The 17,397-nt window shown below is 38.2% G+C and overlaps 1 protein-coding gene across 9 annotated transcripts in view; it reads left to right on the top strand.

The window, feature by feature from the left end:
• Positions 1 to 1,912: 1,912 nt before the first annotated feature.
• Positions 1,913 to 17,397, top strand: part of flvcr2a (FLVCR heme transporter 2a) — a 44,429-nt gene continuing 28,944 nt past the window's right edge. For 6 of the 9 annotated variants that reach the window (XR_004764896.1, XR_004764895.1, XM_035414769.1 and 3 more), the window contains exons 1-3: positions 3,071 to 3,154; positions 7,968 to 8,151; positions 14,804 to 15,476. Coding sequence is in view for 7 of the 9 variants with exons in the window: in XM_035414769.1 (XP_035270660.1) it covers positions 14,856 to 15,476 (621 nt within the window). In the remaining 2 variants the exon portion in view is untranslated. Of the gene's footprint in view, positions 3,155 to 7,667; positions 7,759 to 7,967; positions 8,152 to 14,803; positions 15,477 to 17,397 lie in introns of those variants that run through there. The other 3 variants (XM_035414721.1, XM_035414730.1, XM_035414780.1) reach the window with 3 other exon arrangements.

Genomic DNA, 17,397 nt, shown 5'->3' with positions numbered 1-17,397 from the left:
AGGTCAGCCATTTATTTCATATCACCACAGCAGAGATGACTGTATTATATCTTGAATGTCTAATTAAAAGAAAATAATCTTGAAAAAAAAAAAATGTATGTACTGTTTTTATTATTATGGTTTTTTTTTTGGTTTACCATTAGATAAGTTGCTTCGACAATGGAGTCGAGATGATGTGGAATTGATTGTCCGTTACTGTATATATAGGCTATCTGTCCATCTGTCTGCGAACAGAATAACTAGGAATATGTATACATTTGAATGCCATTTCATTAAATTATTGCTACGGGATAGTGACGGAATAAGTGAAGTCATGCAATAGAGGTCATGCCATATTTTTTTTTTTGTTTACGTCCCCGGTTATCTCGATGTTAGGACTCTCGACGTTTTCTCTTGATTTTCACGGCCATTTTTATTTGGTATTCTCGACATAATATACGTTTTCTTCTGATTATATTATCTCGTCATGATATTCATATTAATAATACTTCAAAGTGTCTACCTGAAATTCAGTCCCTGCTTTCTTCCTGAATCAGTTCCTTGTCAATGTAAACATCAAAGATGTCTAGGCTACTGTTAACGTAACACGATTTTTGAGTCAGTCCCAGGTCAAAGTAAGATTGAAGGCGTTCATCTATCGGTGGCAACATCGTCAGTCCGTCACACACAGGATGTATATCCGAATACTGTGTGACGCACTAGTAATGGTTGCCTTTTATTATGTCGAGATCACGACCAAAACATCTTTTGCTTCTACGTTAATTTAAAAATGAGTAATTCAGTCATCTGTGTATAAAACATTAGCACGCAGTACAATAGGGGCGCTGTTTCCCCACCAGTAAGAGTGTCTGTTTGAAGGTATTCTCGGAAAATGAATGTATGTCAATTGCTAGGGTGACAGGTCTTAGAAGCTTTGACATTTCCGCCCATCGTGTTTATGCTTTATATATTGTGATGTATCAAACTTCTGTTTTATAGTTTCTGTTTTACTATAATTTTAACTGTAATTTTGTAATAAAAAATTAAACCAGTGCTTTGTTTTTACTGCGCCATCTAGTGGTTGATATTTTAATTATGGATCTAATCCCTCGCTCCCACAGTAAAGCAGCCGACATTTGACACATTTATATGTAAACCACTGACCCACTCCTAATCCTGATCAGATGATTATGAATAAACAGTAGGTCACAAGTTTGTCTTAAATGAGTGCCAAATTGTTAAATTGTTAGAGTAGAAAAACGATTTTATCTCTGAGAGCTGTTTGTATGTACTATCTGGAATTTTACCTAAATATGCAGGAGTATAAAACATAAGCTTGATTTCCAATTCGTATTGCATTCATATTGATTTTCAGGCAAACACTTTTTGGTGAGGTAGGACTTAACTCCCACGAGAAAAAAACAAAAACAAAACACTTATAACCAGTATCAATAAAATAGTAGAAACAAAATAGACGTAGCATATATTAGATAGGCTGGCCTACATCCCAAAAATTTACAATCGCAAATGCGCAATATTTGCTTTTCATACCTCCAACATATAACACTTTGTAGAATAGCTTAATCCTCTCTGACAATATAGATTTTTGGAGTTATCGCTCATTTCAAATTGATTGGCACCATGAGATCGTCGAGTTCATTTCAATATGCAACTATATACCCAAATGGGAAATGAGCACAATAGGATGGAAATTTACAGTTGTAGAAGCTTAGAGTTTTAATTGAACGGCATTGTAGTTCAATGCAATGTTCAGTTCAGAGACTGTAAAAAATAGGCTCAGTTGTAAAGCTCCGCTAAGCATGTTCCACAACTGCAAGCCTTTGACGATCGATTGGTTAAACTTCACAGGATGGTTGATATTTTCGGACCACGTGGTTGCGGGAACCCGGCGTTTAAATGGGGGACGGGCATGCAGGAGGTAATGGAAGATAACGGAATTTTGAGACATAAGGACATCTACACTAGACACACAACGGCTGCAATATTGGTTGCGACAGGATAAGGTAGTTTATGTAGGGCTAGGGCTTGTGTGTACTAAGCGTAATAAATGTATTTTAATTGTTCGTTTGCTAGCTAAGGCTAATTTTACTTGAGCATAATACTTGCGTAGCTTCCGTTTATCAGCTAATATTGCGAAAAAAACTGGCTACATGCCTATACATTTATGACCATATTCATTATTTACCAAAGTCGTCAAGTCAGCTGGTCACTTTTTTCCTCTGCAGCTAATTGATAACTTTTAAGCTTGCTAAGACATAATAGGCAATAGCTCGTTTACCATTAGTTACCAAAAGAGAAAGGATTTACCATTCAGTTACCCGTTAATAGTTGTGAAATAAACGCCTTAAAGAGTTTTCTAGACAAGTTAGGACTTCCAGACTGCGCTATATATGAAATTTTCTTACCAGTTGTAGCCAGGTTTGTGACGAAATCAAAGTTATAATTTTTGAAGAAACCTTTTGATATTGGCCTATAATATATTTGGTCTAAAGTAAATTTTGATTGTCTTCCAAGTAGGCTATATCCTCGCGTTTGTACTGTTACCTATCGCATTTGAAGGAACACTTCTACAAGATCAACTATGAGCGAAAACTCCAGTGCTGTTGGATGTGAAATGAATTACGATAAAAATATTTCGAACCTTGAGAAAAGTAACAAACAAGGCGACAATGCCCCTGTACAGACTGAACTAAAGAACGTTTCAAGTGAACCAACAACGCGCTTATATAAAAGGAGATGGGTGATAGTATTTATGTTCAGCTCATATTCATTGTGCAATGCATTTCAGTGGATACAGTACGGAATTATCAACAATATTTTTATGAAGTTTTACAATGTGGATTCCTTCGCCATAGACTGGATGTCAATGATCTACATGCTGACATACATCCCCTTTATATTTCCCGTCACCTGGCTTTTGGATAAAAAGGGTCTCCGGATCATTGCGCTTGTGGCCACCGGTTTTAATTGTTTGGGCACTTGGACGAAAGTAGCTAGCGTCAGACCCGAACTATTTGCAGTGACAATGTTCGGACAGTTCATCTGCTCATTCGCCCAAGTTTTTATCCTTGGAATGCCATCCCGGATCGCCTCGGTATGGTTCGGCTCAGAAGAGGTCTCTACAGCCTGTTCAATTGGAGTTTTTGGGAACCAGGTATGTTGTAAAAATAAAATAAATGCGCCAACTATTGCTTCGTCTAGCTTCAACCGACAGTCTTCCACGTTTGAGGGAGGACTGCAAAATTCTGGTTTAGGGATACGATTTGTTATATGGCTGCCAATAAATGGCTACGGTAGCCAACACTTTTTTTCTTCATTTTATTACATTTTAATAACCTTTATAATGGGATTTCTTGGCCTCCAGTGTCCCTGAAAGACCAGACTGACTCCAGTAAGACTTTTCAGAGTAGTTACACTCTCAGCGCAATATTGTATCTACAATAAATAAGATGCAACCCAGGTCTGTCTTTGGGCTACACACTTTACTGTTCATCTAGATATTTAGAGGAACAAATAAATGTGCATCCCTAGATTCTGCAGCCAAAGAAATAATCTAAAAAAACATTTCAAGTTTGTCTTGCAAATTGAATGCAACTGCGGATTCATCCAACTGCTAACCCAACGCCTTAATAAAACCATCTTTGCATTTTTGTTCCTCAGAATGGGCATATTACGTTTGGTCATTGAAGTACTAAAACTCATCATAACTTTTTTGACAGCAGAGGGTTATTTTTATACAGTGTGAAAATATAGTATGTACATACTACTGCTACTAATAATATTCCTAATAATACTGATGATGATGAGGATGATGATGATGATCATCATGAAGACACTTTCCAAATAAAAGATCAAAACAACCAAAGCAATAAAATTTCCCTCAGTGCTGCCAATAATGTATTTTTTATTTTGCCTGCGTGCCCTTTTGGCCCAGTGGCTCTAGACAAAAGCACATCCCTGACATTTTCAGGCATATCATCTTAAATAAAATCTACACTGGTTCAGAGTTTGTTAGTCCTGTGGGGTGAATAACTGTGCTTCAGTCCAAAAATGTTGCATATGAAATATAATCAAGGAGGTTTATAGAAGGAGAGAGCACATTGTGAACCCACAGAAACATTTTTTGTTTCCAGTGTACATCCTGTTTTTGATCATTACATTGGATTCAGGCGTTTGTGCACACATTTGCTTTTTATCTTAAACAATCTCAGACCTGTAGTATCTTCCTTTGTCACATCTGTTATTGATCTTTATTCTTGGTGCTTTGTGGTATTAGAATTTCAGGTGGGGAGAGACATCAGATCCAGATTCCTTCCTTTAATTTTGACATTTCTCTTTGCGTTTTAAAATCTGAAAAACATTTTGTGGGTACAGAGTGCAGAGTTCAAATGTTCATATGTTGTACACATTTCCATTAACAGATATTATAACTGTGCAACTCAACAAAGTTCATTTAAAATATGGTATAGTTTCTTGTTTGATAAAGTATACCCAGACAAATCTGCACAATGAATGTTGCATACAAAGCATGTTTCTATCAGCAGTTTGCATGAAATTGTTTTGCTGGTGCAGCTGGCAGACTAGGACTTATTTAATGTTACTGCAAAGGACTCAAGATAGCAAGTTCTGTAAAAGTTTCTACTTTTTGTGTACTCCACCAATGTTGTTTTCCTCCTATTGCATTTATGATGCATTAAGAAAAAAGATGGAGTTTTACTTGAGCATTACATGATTGGTTTGTGGTTAAAAATGTGTGTATTTTAACCCTAAAATAAAATCCAGTCCTATAAAAATAATTATCTAGAGATATTCGAAACTGACTGGATACGCAGTTGACAAATAATCCCTCTGTTGCTGGGTGTTCATTTTGTTTTTACTCACGCAAACTCTGTAAGGATCTCAATCACATACGACAAGTTAAAAATGTATATGGGTATTTCATATGTGTAATATTTGCCAACCTTTCTTATATTCTCATTCTGACTACAAAATATGAAAACGTTTTATGCATCTTTGTATAGCCAGTTCACTGGAAGCATCCTGTTTCCTTCTATGTGAAATACCTGTTACATATGTTTTAATATTTGTTCTTATACAACAAACAGTAGCTACCAAAGAACTATGCAAAATAGAAAGAACTATTAACTGGTACTAAAGCCATATGTACATGGGGTGGCAGTGTAGTTTAATGGTTAGGGAACTGGGCTTGTAACTGAAATGCTGCCAGTTTGATTCCCAGGTAAGACTGCCGTTGTGCCTTTGGTTACTGGTTAAAAATATGTGTCTTTTAACCATAAAATAAAATCCAGCCCAATAAAGATACTTATCAAGAGATATTCATAACTGACTGGATACACTTCAGTTGACAAAAAAACCCTCTGTCGCTGTGTTAATTTTGTTTTTACCCATGCAGTCTCAGTAAGGGTTTAATCGATCACATATGACAAGTTTAAAATGTTTATGGATATTTCATGTGTGATATTTGCAAACCTTTCTTATCTTCTCAGTCTGACTACAAAATATGAAAACGTTTGTATGCATCTGTGTATAGCCTGTTCAAACCATCCTGTATCCTTCTATGTGAAATACCTGTTACATATGTTTTAATATTTGTTCTTATACAACAAACAGTAGCTACCAAAGAACTATGCAAAATAGAAAGAACTATTAACTGGTACTAAAGCCATATGTACATGGGGTGGCAGTGTAGTTTAATGGTTAGGGAACTGGGCTTGTAACTGAAATGCTGCCAGTTTGATTCCCAGGTAAGACTGCCGTTGTGCCTTTGGTTACTGGTTAAAAATGTGTATATCTTAACCCTAAAATAAAATCCAGCCCAATAAAGATACTTATCTAAAGACATTCATAACTGACTGGATACACTTCAGTTGACAAAAAATCCCTCTGTTGCTGTGTTAATTTTGTTTTTACCCACGCAGCTGTTGTACCCTTGAGCAAAGTACTTAACCTGAATTGCATCAGTATATTTCCAGCGTGTATAAATAGCTAGTATGTAAAATTCAAAAGTCACTCAGGATAAGAGCATCTTCTAAATTCCTGAAATGTAAATGTGCATACCTGTCGACTCTCATGCATTAGCCTCATGCATTTACTCATTAGACTCATACATTTGCTTGCTGTCTCACCCTCACATGATTTTCTCTGTAAATTTAACATATTTTAGCTGAAAGGAGCATTCTATAATATAATGATTCATACAATGTGAGTTCAAGGTATAGCATTTGTATTCTAACTAGCTGATAATTATTTGTCTTTTAATTTCATATCCATTATGCCTGGAGTGTTGCATGATTTGTTGGACACTGTTTATGTGAATGCTTCCATGTAGCCTAGGCTATATAAAGATGGCATAAACCCATCACAAAGCAATAATAATTCCCTATAGGACACAATAATGTTAAGGGTTTGTTTAAAGCAAGAATTATGGAGTTATGTTTCATTTCCTTTTGTATTAAATTGAGTAGGAGCTGAATTATGCCTTGCATATTATTGAGACATATTACTTGATTGATCTGTATTGTGTCATCCTTAGCTGACCATCTGGTAAAGTGACAGATGTAGAGCACTGACATTTCTTACCCACATCATATTGTGAGTCTCAAATGTCTCACAGTTTTCATCGTAAATGTCACACATTCCAAATGTTGAATTGATGACAGATTTTAAACAAGACATTTTGGCCAAGCTCAGGAACATAACCGCATAGCATTTGGTATTCCGAATTTATGTTTGTTGCCGAGTTACATAATTCAAAAGGAAAACGCTGCAGAATATCATAGAAAAGTACTGCTGGAAGCGGAGTCGTCCCACGATTTTTAAGTGCGTTACATACGGCTGAGACTCCACCTCCCACCAGCCGTGTGAAAATCTGTGGTAAAAATTACGCGTGTAAAAGACTGCATAGGTGCAGAAAGTCGGTAGGTGATTTTGCTAGTGACAGTTATCACAGGTCCCTATAGGCTATCATGAAAGCAGTCGCCTAATTTCCAATACCGACAAGGGAAGCGAACTGTCAACTGGATTGTTGGCTTTTACCTAAATTGGGTGAACTTGAAAAACGTGTATTTTGACGTATACTAATTTTGCTGAGTTTGAAATTGTAGACGTGTATTTTTCCTGTTTTAGTTTGTTATAGCATTTTCTACAACAAACTCGAATTTCTGGTTGTGGCTTTTTGGTAGAAGGAGGACGCTACTTTGATTGGGGGTTTAAATGAGCTACAATCTAGTCAAGTGTATTGCACTGCGTTAACATTTTTTTCCAAGGAGCACACTAATGCATCCCAATAAGTAGCCTAGATGTGATCCTAAGTTATTTTTCTAGTTAGCACACATCAATTTTCAGGAGCAAATACTCCTAAAATAGCATCATTGTATACCCTAGCCATGGTAGCTGGCTAACGTTAAAGGTAGCCTAATTGATAATTTTAGAAAAACATTAAATTAATGTTAACTCGCTTGCTGTTTAAAGAACTCACTGCATACGTGTCGCTTTTGGAAGTGAAGCTCAAATTAATCGCAATCTTGGCTAGCTCTTTTACACCTATTAGACCCATAATACATTAGCCAGGTAGAATACCAGTGGGTTAACGTTACGACCTATCCAGTGTGAGCACATTTGTCCTTGGTTTGCTTACCGGATTGCTTTGAGTTCCACATTCACCCCAATTGCTTGCTAAATTATTAATACGAACATGCCAACTGTCACACACCACAAGGAAGCACTTCAAAATGTTAGGTAACGAATTTTCTCGAAATGTTTAATGTTACATAACGGAGGTAGTCCGGCACAAACACTGTCAAGTTTGATAAATTAGCCAACTCTAACCCACTCTGCAGTAGTAATTCGTAACTTGGCAAATAGCTAATAACGGTTTGCTAGCGACGTGTTCTCAACATTTACATCTTTTTCTTTTATTCCACGCATTGTCAACATGACTATATTAGGTATCCTTAAAGTGTGTATGCAGCACATACTGAAATGACTGAACGCTAATCGAAACGAAGGAACAAAGCAAAGAGCAAAACATAGACGAAACCGAAGGGAAATGACGTTCATGATGTACGAACAAAGTCGCCATCTTCTGCGGGTGCCACAACGTCCAGTATCAATGCTGCTTCGGAGCCACGGGTATGTAGAATAACGTTAATCATTAATTTTAAAAAAACTTTTATGATCACTGATGTGCTTTCTGGCTGTAAATATATTGTACTTCGCTTAATATAATGGACACAAGTAACTGTTTTACATGTATTGGCTAATTGAGTTATCTTTGAAGTATTTTAGTCCATATGAATACGTAAGTGACTGTTTCAACGTACAGTAGGCCTGGACTTATTACTGTTGTTTCCTGATGTTTTTCGGACCAAATGTTAATAGCGTGTTCTAATCGCGAGCGAAATAACAAACTAATTTCATGCTGATTTCCAGCAATTCGCGCCAAGTCGGTCTCCTAATTCATGTAGGCTACTGTCGCCTACTGTACTGACAGACGGCAAAACTAAAGTAACTGTTCTGGTTACAGGTGTATTAGTAATCGAGTTTTTATTTTATAATAAAGCAGCAGGTCGATTTCTTAAAAATCACAGCGGTGTTCGACCGGTGTGCACGTCACATTATTTCCCCGTAACCCATTCATGCCTGTTAAAATGTTAAAACTATAGGAGATACTCTAAATCAAAGCATAGGTGGACGGCCGTGCACTACATTGTATGCTGTATTAATACTAAGTTATGTTTTAAAGGGTGTCTGCCTTGCGTGAGTGTGTAGGCTACGGGAAGAATCGAGCCTGGACAGGAGTGCTGATAACATATTAGCTATATTTACGTGGTTAAAGAGACTAGGCTAATGAAAAGTGAAAACAGATCTTTTGACAAAGAATGTGATTTCAAGGTTATCTAATATATTATTATGATTTAATTAGCTGACCGATTATGGAAATATACTTAAATATTGTTATGTTCATAAGATTAAGTCGCACATTTCATTAGTCTCTGACTATGGGCTACACAACAGTGTAGGCGATTTTATGATTTCATTTAGGCTAAAATCCCACCTTGTAAACCCACCCTAAAAACCCAATTAAAAAAAATAACTTTTCATAATTGATTTATGAATGGTTTTATTGTTCATCTGTTGCTGGGCTGCTTACATGTGGCTTTGTCTAATATGTAAAAAGGAAAGCCTTAGTATAGCTATGTATTCAACATTCAATACATCTGTTTCCGAGTTCTATTTTCTCACTCCTCTCCATGAGAGGACTCCTTGAAGCTGTGTTGTTAGTGTAGCCTAATATGTCTGTCCTGTAGGACACTAAATTTACAGTTTGTTGAGTGTGGAATAATTGGTTTACTAGACAGTAATACCCAGGGCAGGTCTAATTCAGTCCTTTAAATTGAAGAAGAATGTCAAATACAGTTCTGTTAGGCAGTTTGAACCAGCAGCTGTGCTACTAGGACAATGCTCTCATTTTACATTTTAAATTTATATAATAGCACCTCAGGTCACAATGGCCAGTCCTCAGGTATTGAGTTGACCATGTTTAATAAGTGTTGAAAAGGTGTTAAAAATGTTCAACCAATTTAAACACACATTGTTTGCAGTGGGGGCATGCCAAATCCAAGCCAGCTATATCTGTCATGAATAATTTATGGGGCAACACATCGGCATCTCAGGCAGTACTTGCAGATGGATAGTAGTACACGGGGGAACTGAGGTCAGTTTTGGTACATGGAAAATCGTGCTGGATTTATCTTTCTCTGTTTAAAATAAACTAGGATATATTTTGTAGACACAATATCTCAGAGTCCTGTGGGCATTTTGCTCTTGAATGTGCAGTTCACCAAAAACTGTCGGCAATTGTCGGGTATGCCATGGAATCAGGAGATGTGATCAAGGTAACAAGCAGATTAAATACAAACTGAACAGAAGAGAACAGCCATACAAAGTTGTTGATCAAACTGTCCATGATACCAGGGCCTCCATATGCCGTAGACACGACAAATGGTGTTAAATAGACCACAAATTGAGCTGCTAAAGCTGGCATCACACCAATACCTCCGACATTGTAAATTGCTCAAAGATAAAGAGCACAGAATGAGAGGAATAAGGGGGCACACTAGCACACTAGTTATTGTCTTATAATCACAGCTACATGGAAAAGCATATACGCATTTCATATTTATGCTGTATATAGAAGAAATGGACCAGTAACATGATATGAATATGAGGTGCTTGATATACAACAGAAGACTTGACAGAAGTCCGAACAGTGCATATTTGCATCAAGGCCTTGCACACAAGGCAGACACAGGGCAGCTTGTCCATGTCTGCGATGCTGGGTGTTTTTTTATTTTTCAGATTGGGAACAGGGATGAAGATATTCATGTACACTATAAACTAATGCACACTAATTTGCATCATCCTCAATTATGTGTTAAACTAGAAGTACATTTCCCACACTGTAGCCGCTGCATTATATAACACACTCTAGTAGAAGCAGAACAGTGGTTTGATGGGTCCTGTGTTGTGCTGTTGTTTTTGTATTTCTCAGCAAGAGCAGGTTTTGCCATGTTGTGAATTAAACAAGTGCAAACTCTACCATAGAGAGAGAATTTAGCAATTTGTCCATCAGTTTAGCACGGTTTCAGTTTTAAAGCTGTTTCGTGCACCGAATGCATCTCAGATGACTTCTGCCTCTATTAATACTCACCAAACAGAGTGGTGGTGTCCTAAGGACAGTACAGCCACCAGATAGGATGGTATGTGAATAAAAGGAGCCCAAACTATTTTTATCTTTTGATTTGGACCAGTTCCTGCTGACACATACAAAACATTACATAAATATTAAACTGGGAATAATTAATAGTATTATTGCCAGTTTAATAAACTTTGGCAATTGACTGACCATATCACTGGCATATCAACTGCAGTATGTATCTGTCTTTTTCTCAGGGCCATGCATTCTATGCAGAGCTTTTATTTGAAAGAATGAATGGAACACACAATACCATTACATTCGATAAGGGCGAAGTGGATAACAAGGAAGCTGATTAATTGTACATTTGTTTGCAGAAAGTATACCAATGTGCAACTAAACACATTTGTATTTGACTTCATTTCACTGTTATCAGTTTCAGGTAAGAAAGCCATTTACTGTAGAGCATGTTTTGTTCGGGACTTGATTTACGTGCACTCACCATAATGAGGCCAAAGCCTATATTTTGAATTCCCAGCATTTGAAGTATTGCTTATCAGATCCTCGACATCTGTTTCAGCATCTCATAAGGTTATCAAATAGGGTGGTGAAAAAGGAAAATTACCTGATGAAAGGTACAACCTGAGGTACCTGCCGGAAGGTACAACCTGAGACCTGTTTTGCATGTTGGTAGCATATTTTCAGCCCAGTGGCGCCTGCAGGATTCCGTCCGGAGGTATGCGATAGAAAACGTAACATTGTTTTTAGCAGAAGAGTTTGCAATTAAAAAAAAATGACAGCTGGGTAATTTTATTTGAAACTCAGCTGCCCAGTTTTGTGTGTTTCCAGTTCCCAGTCTGAAACCTGTATTTGTTATTTAATAAAAAAAAACACCCTGGAGGCTGTTCAGGTATGCTCTGTGCGCAGCTCTGCGTTCAGCTGCGTACCTGGGAAGAGAATCCGGCAGGCGTCACTGGTTCAGCCCATTCTTCTCTTGGAGACAGCTCTTTCTCACTCACAAATTTAGAATGAAAAATGCTATTGTGAGAACAGGTTAACTTTCTGGTTTCTGCAAGAACCGTTTAAAATGAAATTTTGACAATTATTTTTCACAGCACAATTTTCATTCAGTCATAGAAATATGATGTTTGGAAGTTGAACATAGATTTTTACATGTAAGTGATAAGGAAACATCTTTCCTCAGTAACAAGATAACACTGTTCAATTACTTGAATAGCAAATGTCCTTCCGTACACCACTGCTCATTTTTTCTTCTCTTTTCCCAGAATTGGAAATTGTATTTGTATGACATTCAAAGCATGAGTTTTAGCATAAAAAATTAGCATTAAATAGGAAATGAAACCAAGGTCATTTTTTGTGGACAGTAAAATTAGTTTGAATGCATTTCTTAATACAGTGACGGATTCAGTGTATTAAATAACAATGCAAGACAAACACAAATAGGCACCTTTACAGCTTACTTACAGACAATTTCTTTTTAGTTAAACAGTTGCTAGGAACTTTCCAAATGCAAACAAGTATGTGAGTGAAAAACTCTCTAGGTCTTGAGCCCTGAAAATCATCCAAACTCCCATTCCTAGTCTAGACATGATAAATGGCAAACTGTCTTTGATTTAACTTTCCTGTTCAAATAAGCTTGGGCGCATTCAGTGGCCACAGTACCTCAGAGTCCTGTGAACGTTTTCAGCTCTTGAATGTGCCGTCCCGCTGAATTTGTTAGCGGCTGTTGAGGGATATTCCGAGGAATGGGGAGATACTGACAGCCAAGGTAAGATAGCAAAAGCCTGATTCAGTACAAACTGATCAGATGGGGAACAGGCAGACAAAGATGTTTTTCAGAGTCCACCTCCTTATATATACCGCAAATGTCCTTTGGATGGTAGCCTTTGTTCAGACTATTCGTATCCTTGAGATTGTCTGTTTTTATTCCACACATTTTAAAACGTTTGTATCTATGTCATGTAGTATAGATAAGTCCTTTTGCCCCAGAGAAAACTTTTGTACACACAATTGTATTAATGTGGCTTTCATTTTGGATCCTTTGCTAACACTGCTGCAGTGATACCAGCGATGTGCTGAAGTGTTAGGGCTACTGAATGCTCCGATAATTATTCTTAATTGTGGCTGTTTATTGAGTTAACATTTGGAATGCATTCCTAGTCACTGAGTCAAAGGCTGGGTTTACCCTGCCTGATACCCCTGATACCTTTCACTCAGACAGATGTAATGCGATCAGGCATTGGTAACTTCTATTTATAGTGTATGCACAGTGACTTGGCACGTCTATAACTCTGTCAAACAGTAGGGTGAATAAAGGCAACCCCAGGGTAACAGTGTATGACTTTATATGGAAAACCAATACACTGCATTGTTTTTAAAAATTTGTGTCATGACAGAAGGGTTTGCAAACCTGTTTTAAAAATTTGATTTGAAAATGAAGTTTATTTGAATAAAAAAAAAAAGCATTGTGCATAATGCGAGGAGCGTGAGAAGGGCGGGGTGAGTTACCTTATCTACATGTTAGTTTCATGCGTATCTTTACTCAGCAACAGAATTGCAATCAGGCATTATTTATTTGATACCAAAACATTCTTGTAATCAAATTAACATCTTGATAGATGTTAAGTATGAAGTTAAGGCTGTTAGCCTAATCTTTATAGGGTTTTTAGGAAAGAATGTTTTGGAGTGTAGAAAAAAACGGCTTCTGCTCTTTAATCTTGATTTGTTGAACTAGGCAGAGAATGGAGTACATTACATTACATTACAGGCATTTAGCAGACGCTCTTATCCAGAGCGACGTACAACAAGTGCATTAGTTCAAGGTGCAGAGGTGCAAAAGAAACACACTAGAGTGAAGTAAAGATCGTAGTGCCTGAAGTGACCACATAGATCAGGACTCCAACCCTGTATAGTAACCTACTATACTCTGTAGTACTACTCTATAGTAACGACTACTCTGCAGTCACTGTATTGCACACCTAGTTAACCCTTAGGATTGTTAAAATTTACAACTTTGATGAGGTCTTACATAATTTGTGCAACAGAGCTCACCGTAGATTAGATGTGAGGAGGACGGATTTTGGACAAAATAAGTTTACCAAATCAAATCCTCCAAACTAAAATTTCAACTTTTTTGAATTGTTAATGGCACAATATATTTGTAGAATGAAATATTAGAATAAATAGTTTTAATAAAACTCCATCTCAGATAAACAACAGAACATTGATGAAATGGAAGGATCAAAGGAGGGCCGCCCATCCAAGACTTTAGTTTCGATTCTACCTTCTAAAATGCTTCCAGATGTCCGTCTGCGCCGTCATTCAGGCACTAGCATTAAAATGGCCATTCTTTAGAAAAAGAAACAACAGCTCTTGTTGTTGACAAGAGACAGACTCGTCTCTAGTACAAGCTTCCCTCTGTGCCTGCACTGTATCGACCCGTGACATCCCCAGAGAGTGGATACCATAACATAATTAAACGTCCCTTTGAAAAGCAAAGCAAAACACATTTCTAAGAAAATTCAGTCGGGTGAGGCTTCATGTAGGAGTTGCAATTACAGCATAGAGCAGCAGCAATTTTTTTTTTTTTTTTACAGCTGTAGGGAACTGCATAAACCACATTCTAGGACGTTTGGAAGGAGGAGTTAAGTTTGCAAGAGGAAAATTACAAAAAGATTAAGATCACATGACAGGAGGGCTGAATGTGATAAATACTGGAACACGGCAGAAACCTTCAGAGCTGGCAGAGTTAACCAGGCATGAATGGGTCGCGCAATGCAATTGCTGTCCAGCACCACTCTCTATATTTAAACTGCAACCCGATTACACATTCTCCAAGAAGGCAGCAGTAGCTGTTCCCAGTAAAAAAAAACTGTGCTGAAGAAAACAGACTATATAGGCTGAAGTCATCACCGTAGAGTCAGGATTTTTGCCAAATTATTTTTAACATTTAACACAGATTGGTTGTCGGTTAGAGTGTGAGAAAACGGTGCAAATAACCAGAAGTGCACCTGTTCAGGTAGAGAGCACGCAGCCTACCAAGGAGAATTTCTGTTTTTCCTCCAGTTGCTAAACAGTGCGAAAGAACCAAGTGAAGGGCAAGGGCATCGGTGGAAACATGAGCATGGAGAAAGGAGTGCAGCACTGGGGTGACAGTCCCTTGAAGTCTGAGAAAGGGGTGGATCAGCCAGCTATCCTGGGAGAGCAGGGGAACATGAGAGAGCTGTCCCAGTCTGATGACTCTCGAATGAACATGGACCCGGCAGCCGCCGACACTGCAGAGTTAGTCTCCCGTTCGGAGATCAAGCTGTACAAGAGGCGGTGGGTCATGCTCTTCCTCTTCAGCACCTACTCCATGAGCAATGCCTTCATGTGGCTCCAGTATGGCATCATCAGCAACATCTTCATGCACTTCTACAACATTGACACTTTCGCCATCGACTGGCTCTCCATGATCTACATGCTGACGTACATCCCGTTTATCCTCCCTGTGATGTGGTTCCTGGACAACCGGGGGATCCGTGACGTGGTAGTGGTGGGCTCTGCCTTCAACTGCATCGGGGCCTGGATTAAGACGGGCACTGCCCATCCAGACCTCTTTGCTGTCACCTTCTTTGGGCAGTTTGTGTGCTCAGTGGCCACTGTCTTCATCCTGGGGATCCCTTCCCGCCTGGCCTCCCTGTGGTTTGGGCAGCAAGAGGTTTCTACAGCCTGCTCCATTGGGGTCCTGGGGAATCAGGTGTGTCTCGGAATCAAGTTTGCCAGTTTGAATTCTGGCCAGCTTGGTGTGTGTGTGTGTATGTGTGTGTGTGTGTGTGTGCGCATGTATGTTTTTGGTTCCTGTTCTCATTTTGTGATCTTGAAAATTAACTTGTCTGTAGTCATGTGCACATCTGCTGAAACCCAAACTTCCTGTTTGTGGTTCAAGCCTTTTCCTTCTGGGATAGTCAGTTTTAGGAGGTGAGTCCCTGTTTCTCTTTTCTATCCTGGACCCTTTCTTTGAGGGTCCCTGAAGCAGCTAGTGGGATCACCTGTCCTACTCTGACCTACTAGCTGATTAGGGTAATGATGCATTTCCAGTATACTCTTTGGGGAGTATTTTATATGCTATGTGCTATTCACTTAGTACTGCAGTGCATCTGCATGTTTTGGCTTAAGCTTGTGAATTAAGCTAATTATTTTCTCAGATGATTTCCAAAAAGAAATGGCTATATGTGTAAACGTTACTGTTAAAGTACACTGCATACTGCTAAGGTTTGGACTTTAACTGCCAACACGTGTCTGTACTACTGACAGTTATTATTTACATTGGTTTAATTGGCATCATTTCAAATGGATATTGTAGTCATTTTAAAGGTAATTGTGTCTTGATGATTGCAGTACTTAATGTCATGGTAATACATAAAATCTAATCGTACTTTTAACCAAAACAACTAGGCCAGTGTTGGACACCCCCGGATAGAAACCAAAGTGCAAAATGTTTACAAAAGTTAAATTGTAGAAGTTTGTCCTGATTAATTTATTGTTAGACATACAGACATGTTTTGTAAGATAATGGACTGCAGTGCTAAATTGAAAGTTTAAATAAATATAAGATAACCACACTGCGTATCTGAATATGAAATATTAGGCCTAAATTTTCTTATTTGAATTTATTCACTTTTTAGCCCTCTAGTTAAGCAAGTAGTTTAGTAGACAAAATCTAAAATGTTTTTATGTCAAATATCATTTGCACTTCTATTGGGGAAAGGAAATATTAAATAAACATTGTAATACTTCTATATTTGTATTTTTTAAATTAAATTCCAAAAGGATTTCTGGAATGATGTTGACAGAATCATGTCGCTCACCCAGAATCTATAAATACGTCTGGCACCAAGGTCAAGTTGTAAATTACAATGTTTATTTTTGAGTCTTCACAACACACATGAGGCTTGTTGCATGGCAATGTACACATGCGACAGGTGGGTCTGGGAAAAGTAAAAATGCAGAAGATGAAGGAATTATACAGCAAAATAATTAAGACGCAAGGGGACGTTAGAGGAGTTATTCATAGTATGGTTTCTTCATCTTTAGTTAGGAAAATGGTGGGGCAACAGGCATAACTCATTTTAAAGCTGCCACCTCCTAAATGAACTTTTAAAAGGACTGTTATCGTCATGGTGAATTCACATGGGCTCGTGAACGGCACCATCCAGACCCCCTCGGTTATGCAACCTCTGGCTTCTCCCCCTCCCTGACCCTGCACTTCCTTGTCAAGTTTCCTCTCTGCTCTGGCCCCTCAGTGGTGGAGCAAGATTGCCATGGCAGTCAGAGCAGCAGCGACGGTGGCCCCCCTCCGAAGCAGCCTGGAGTCCCACCTCTTCAGTCTGCACCTCTCTTCCTTCACAGCAGCCCTCTCCGGCACTTATACCTAGCCCTAACACATGATTAGGTATAACTTTTTTGTTTTCAGAGCCCGTGGTTCTTTGCTTTTGTTCATTTAATATAGTTTAATGTTCTCTAGAGTAGTTTTGGTTTTGTTTGTATTGTTGGTTAAATGTTCAGTAGGGTAGTTGACAAGCTGTCGGTTGAGTCTGTACTTATTGTCCTGTCTGTCTTGACAATACTTTCCCTTCTAGGAAATTACTGCATTCCAATCTCTGATCTTTGCACTCGTG

Source organism: Anguilla anguilla, chromosome 1, assembly GCF_013347855.1.
Source record: "Anguilla anguilla isolate fAngAng1 chromosome 1, fAngAng1.pri, whole genome shotgun sequence".
In the NCBI taxonomy this organism is placed as follows: domain Eukaryota; kingdom Metazoa; phylum Chordata; class Actinopteri; order Anguilliformes; family Anguillidae; genus Anguilla; species Anguilla anguilla.
The sequence above is the reverse complement of the archived record's forward strand: the minus strand, read 5'-3'. Positions and strand labels throughout refer to the sequence as shown.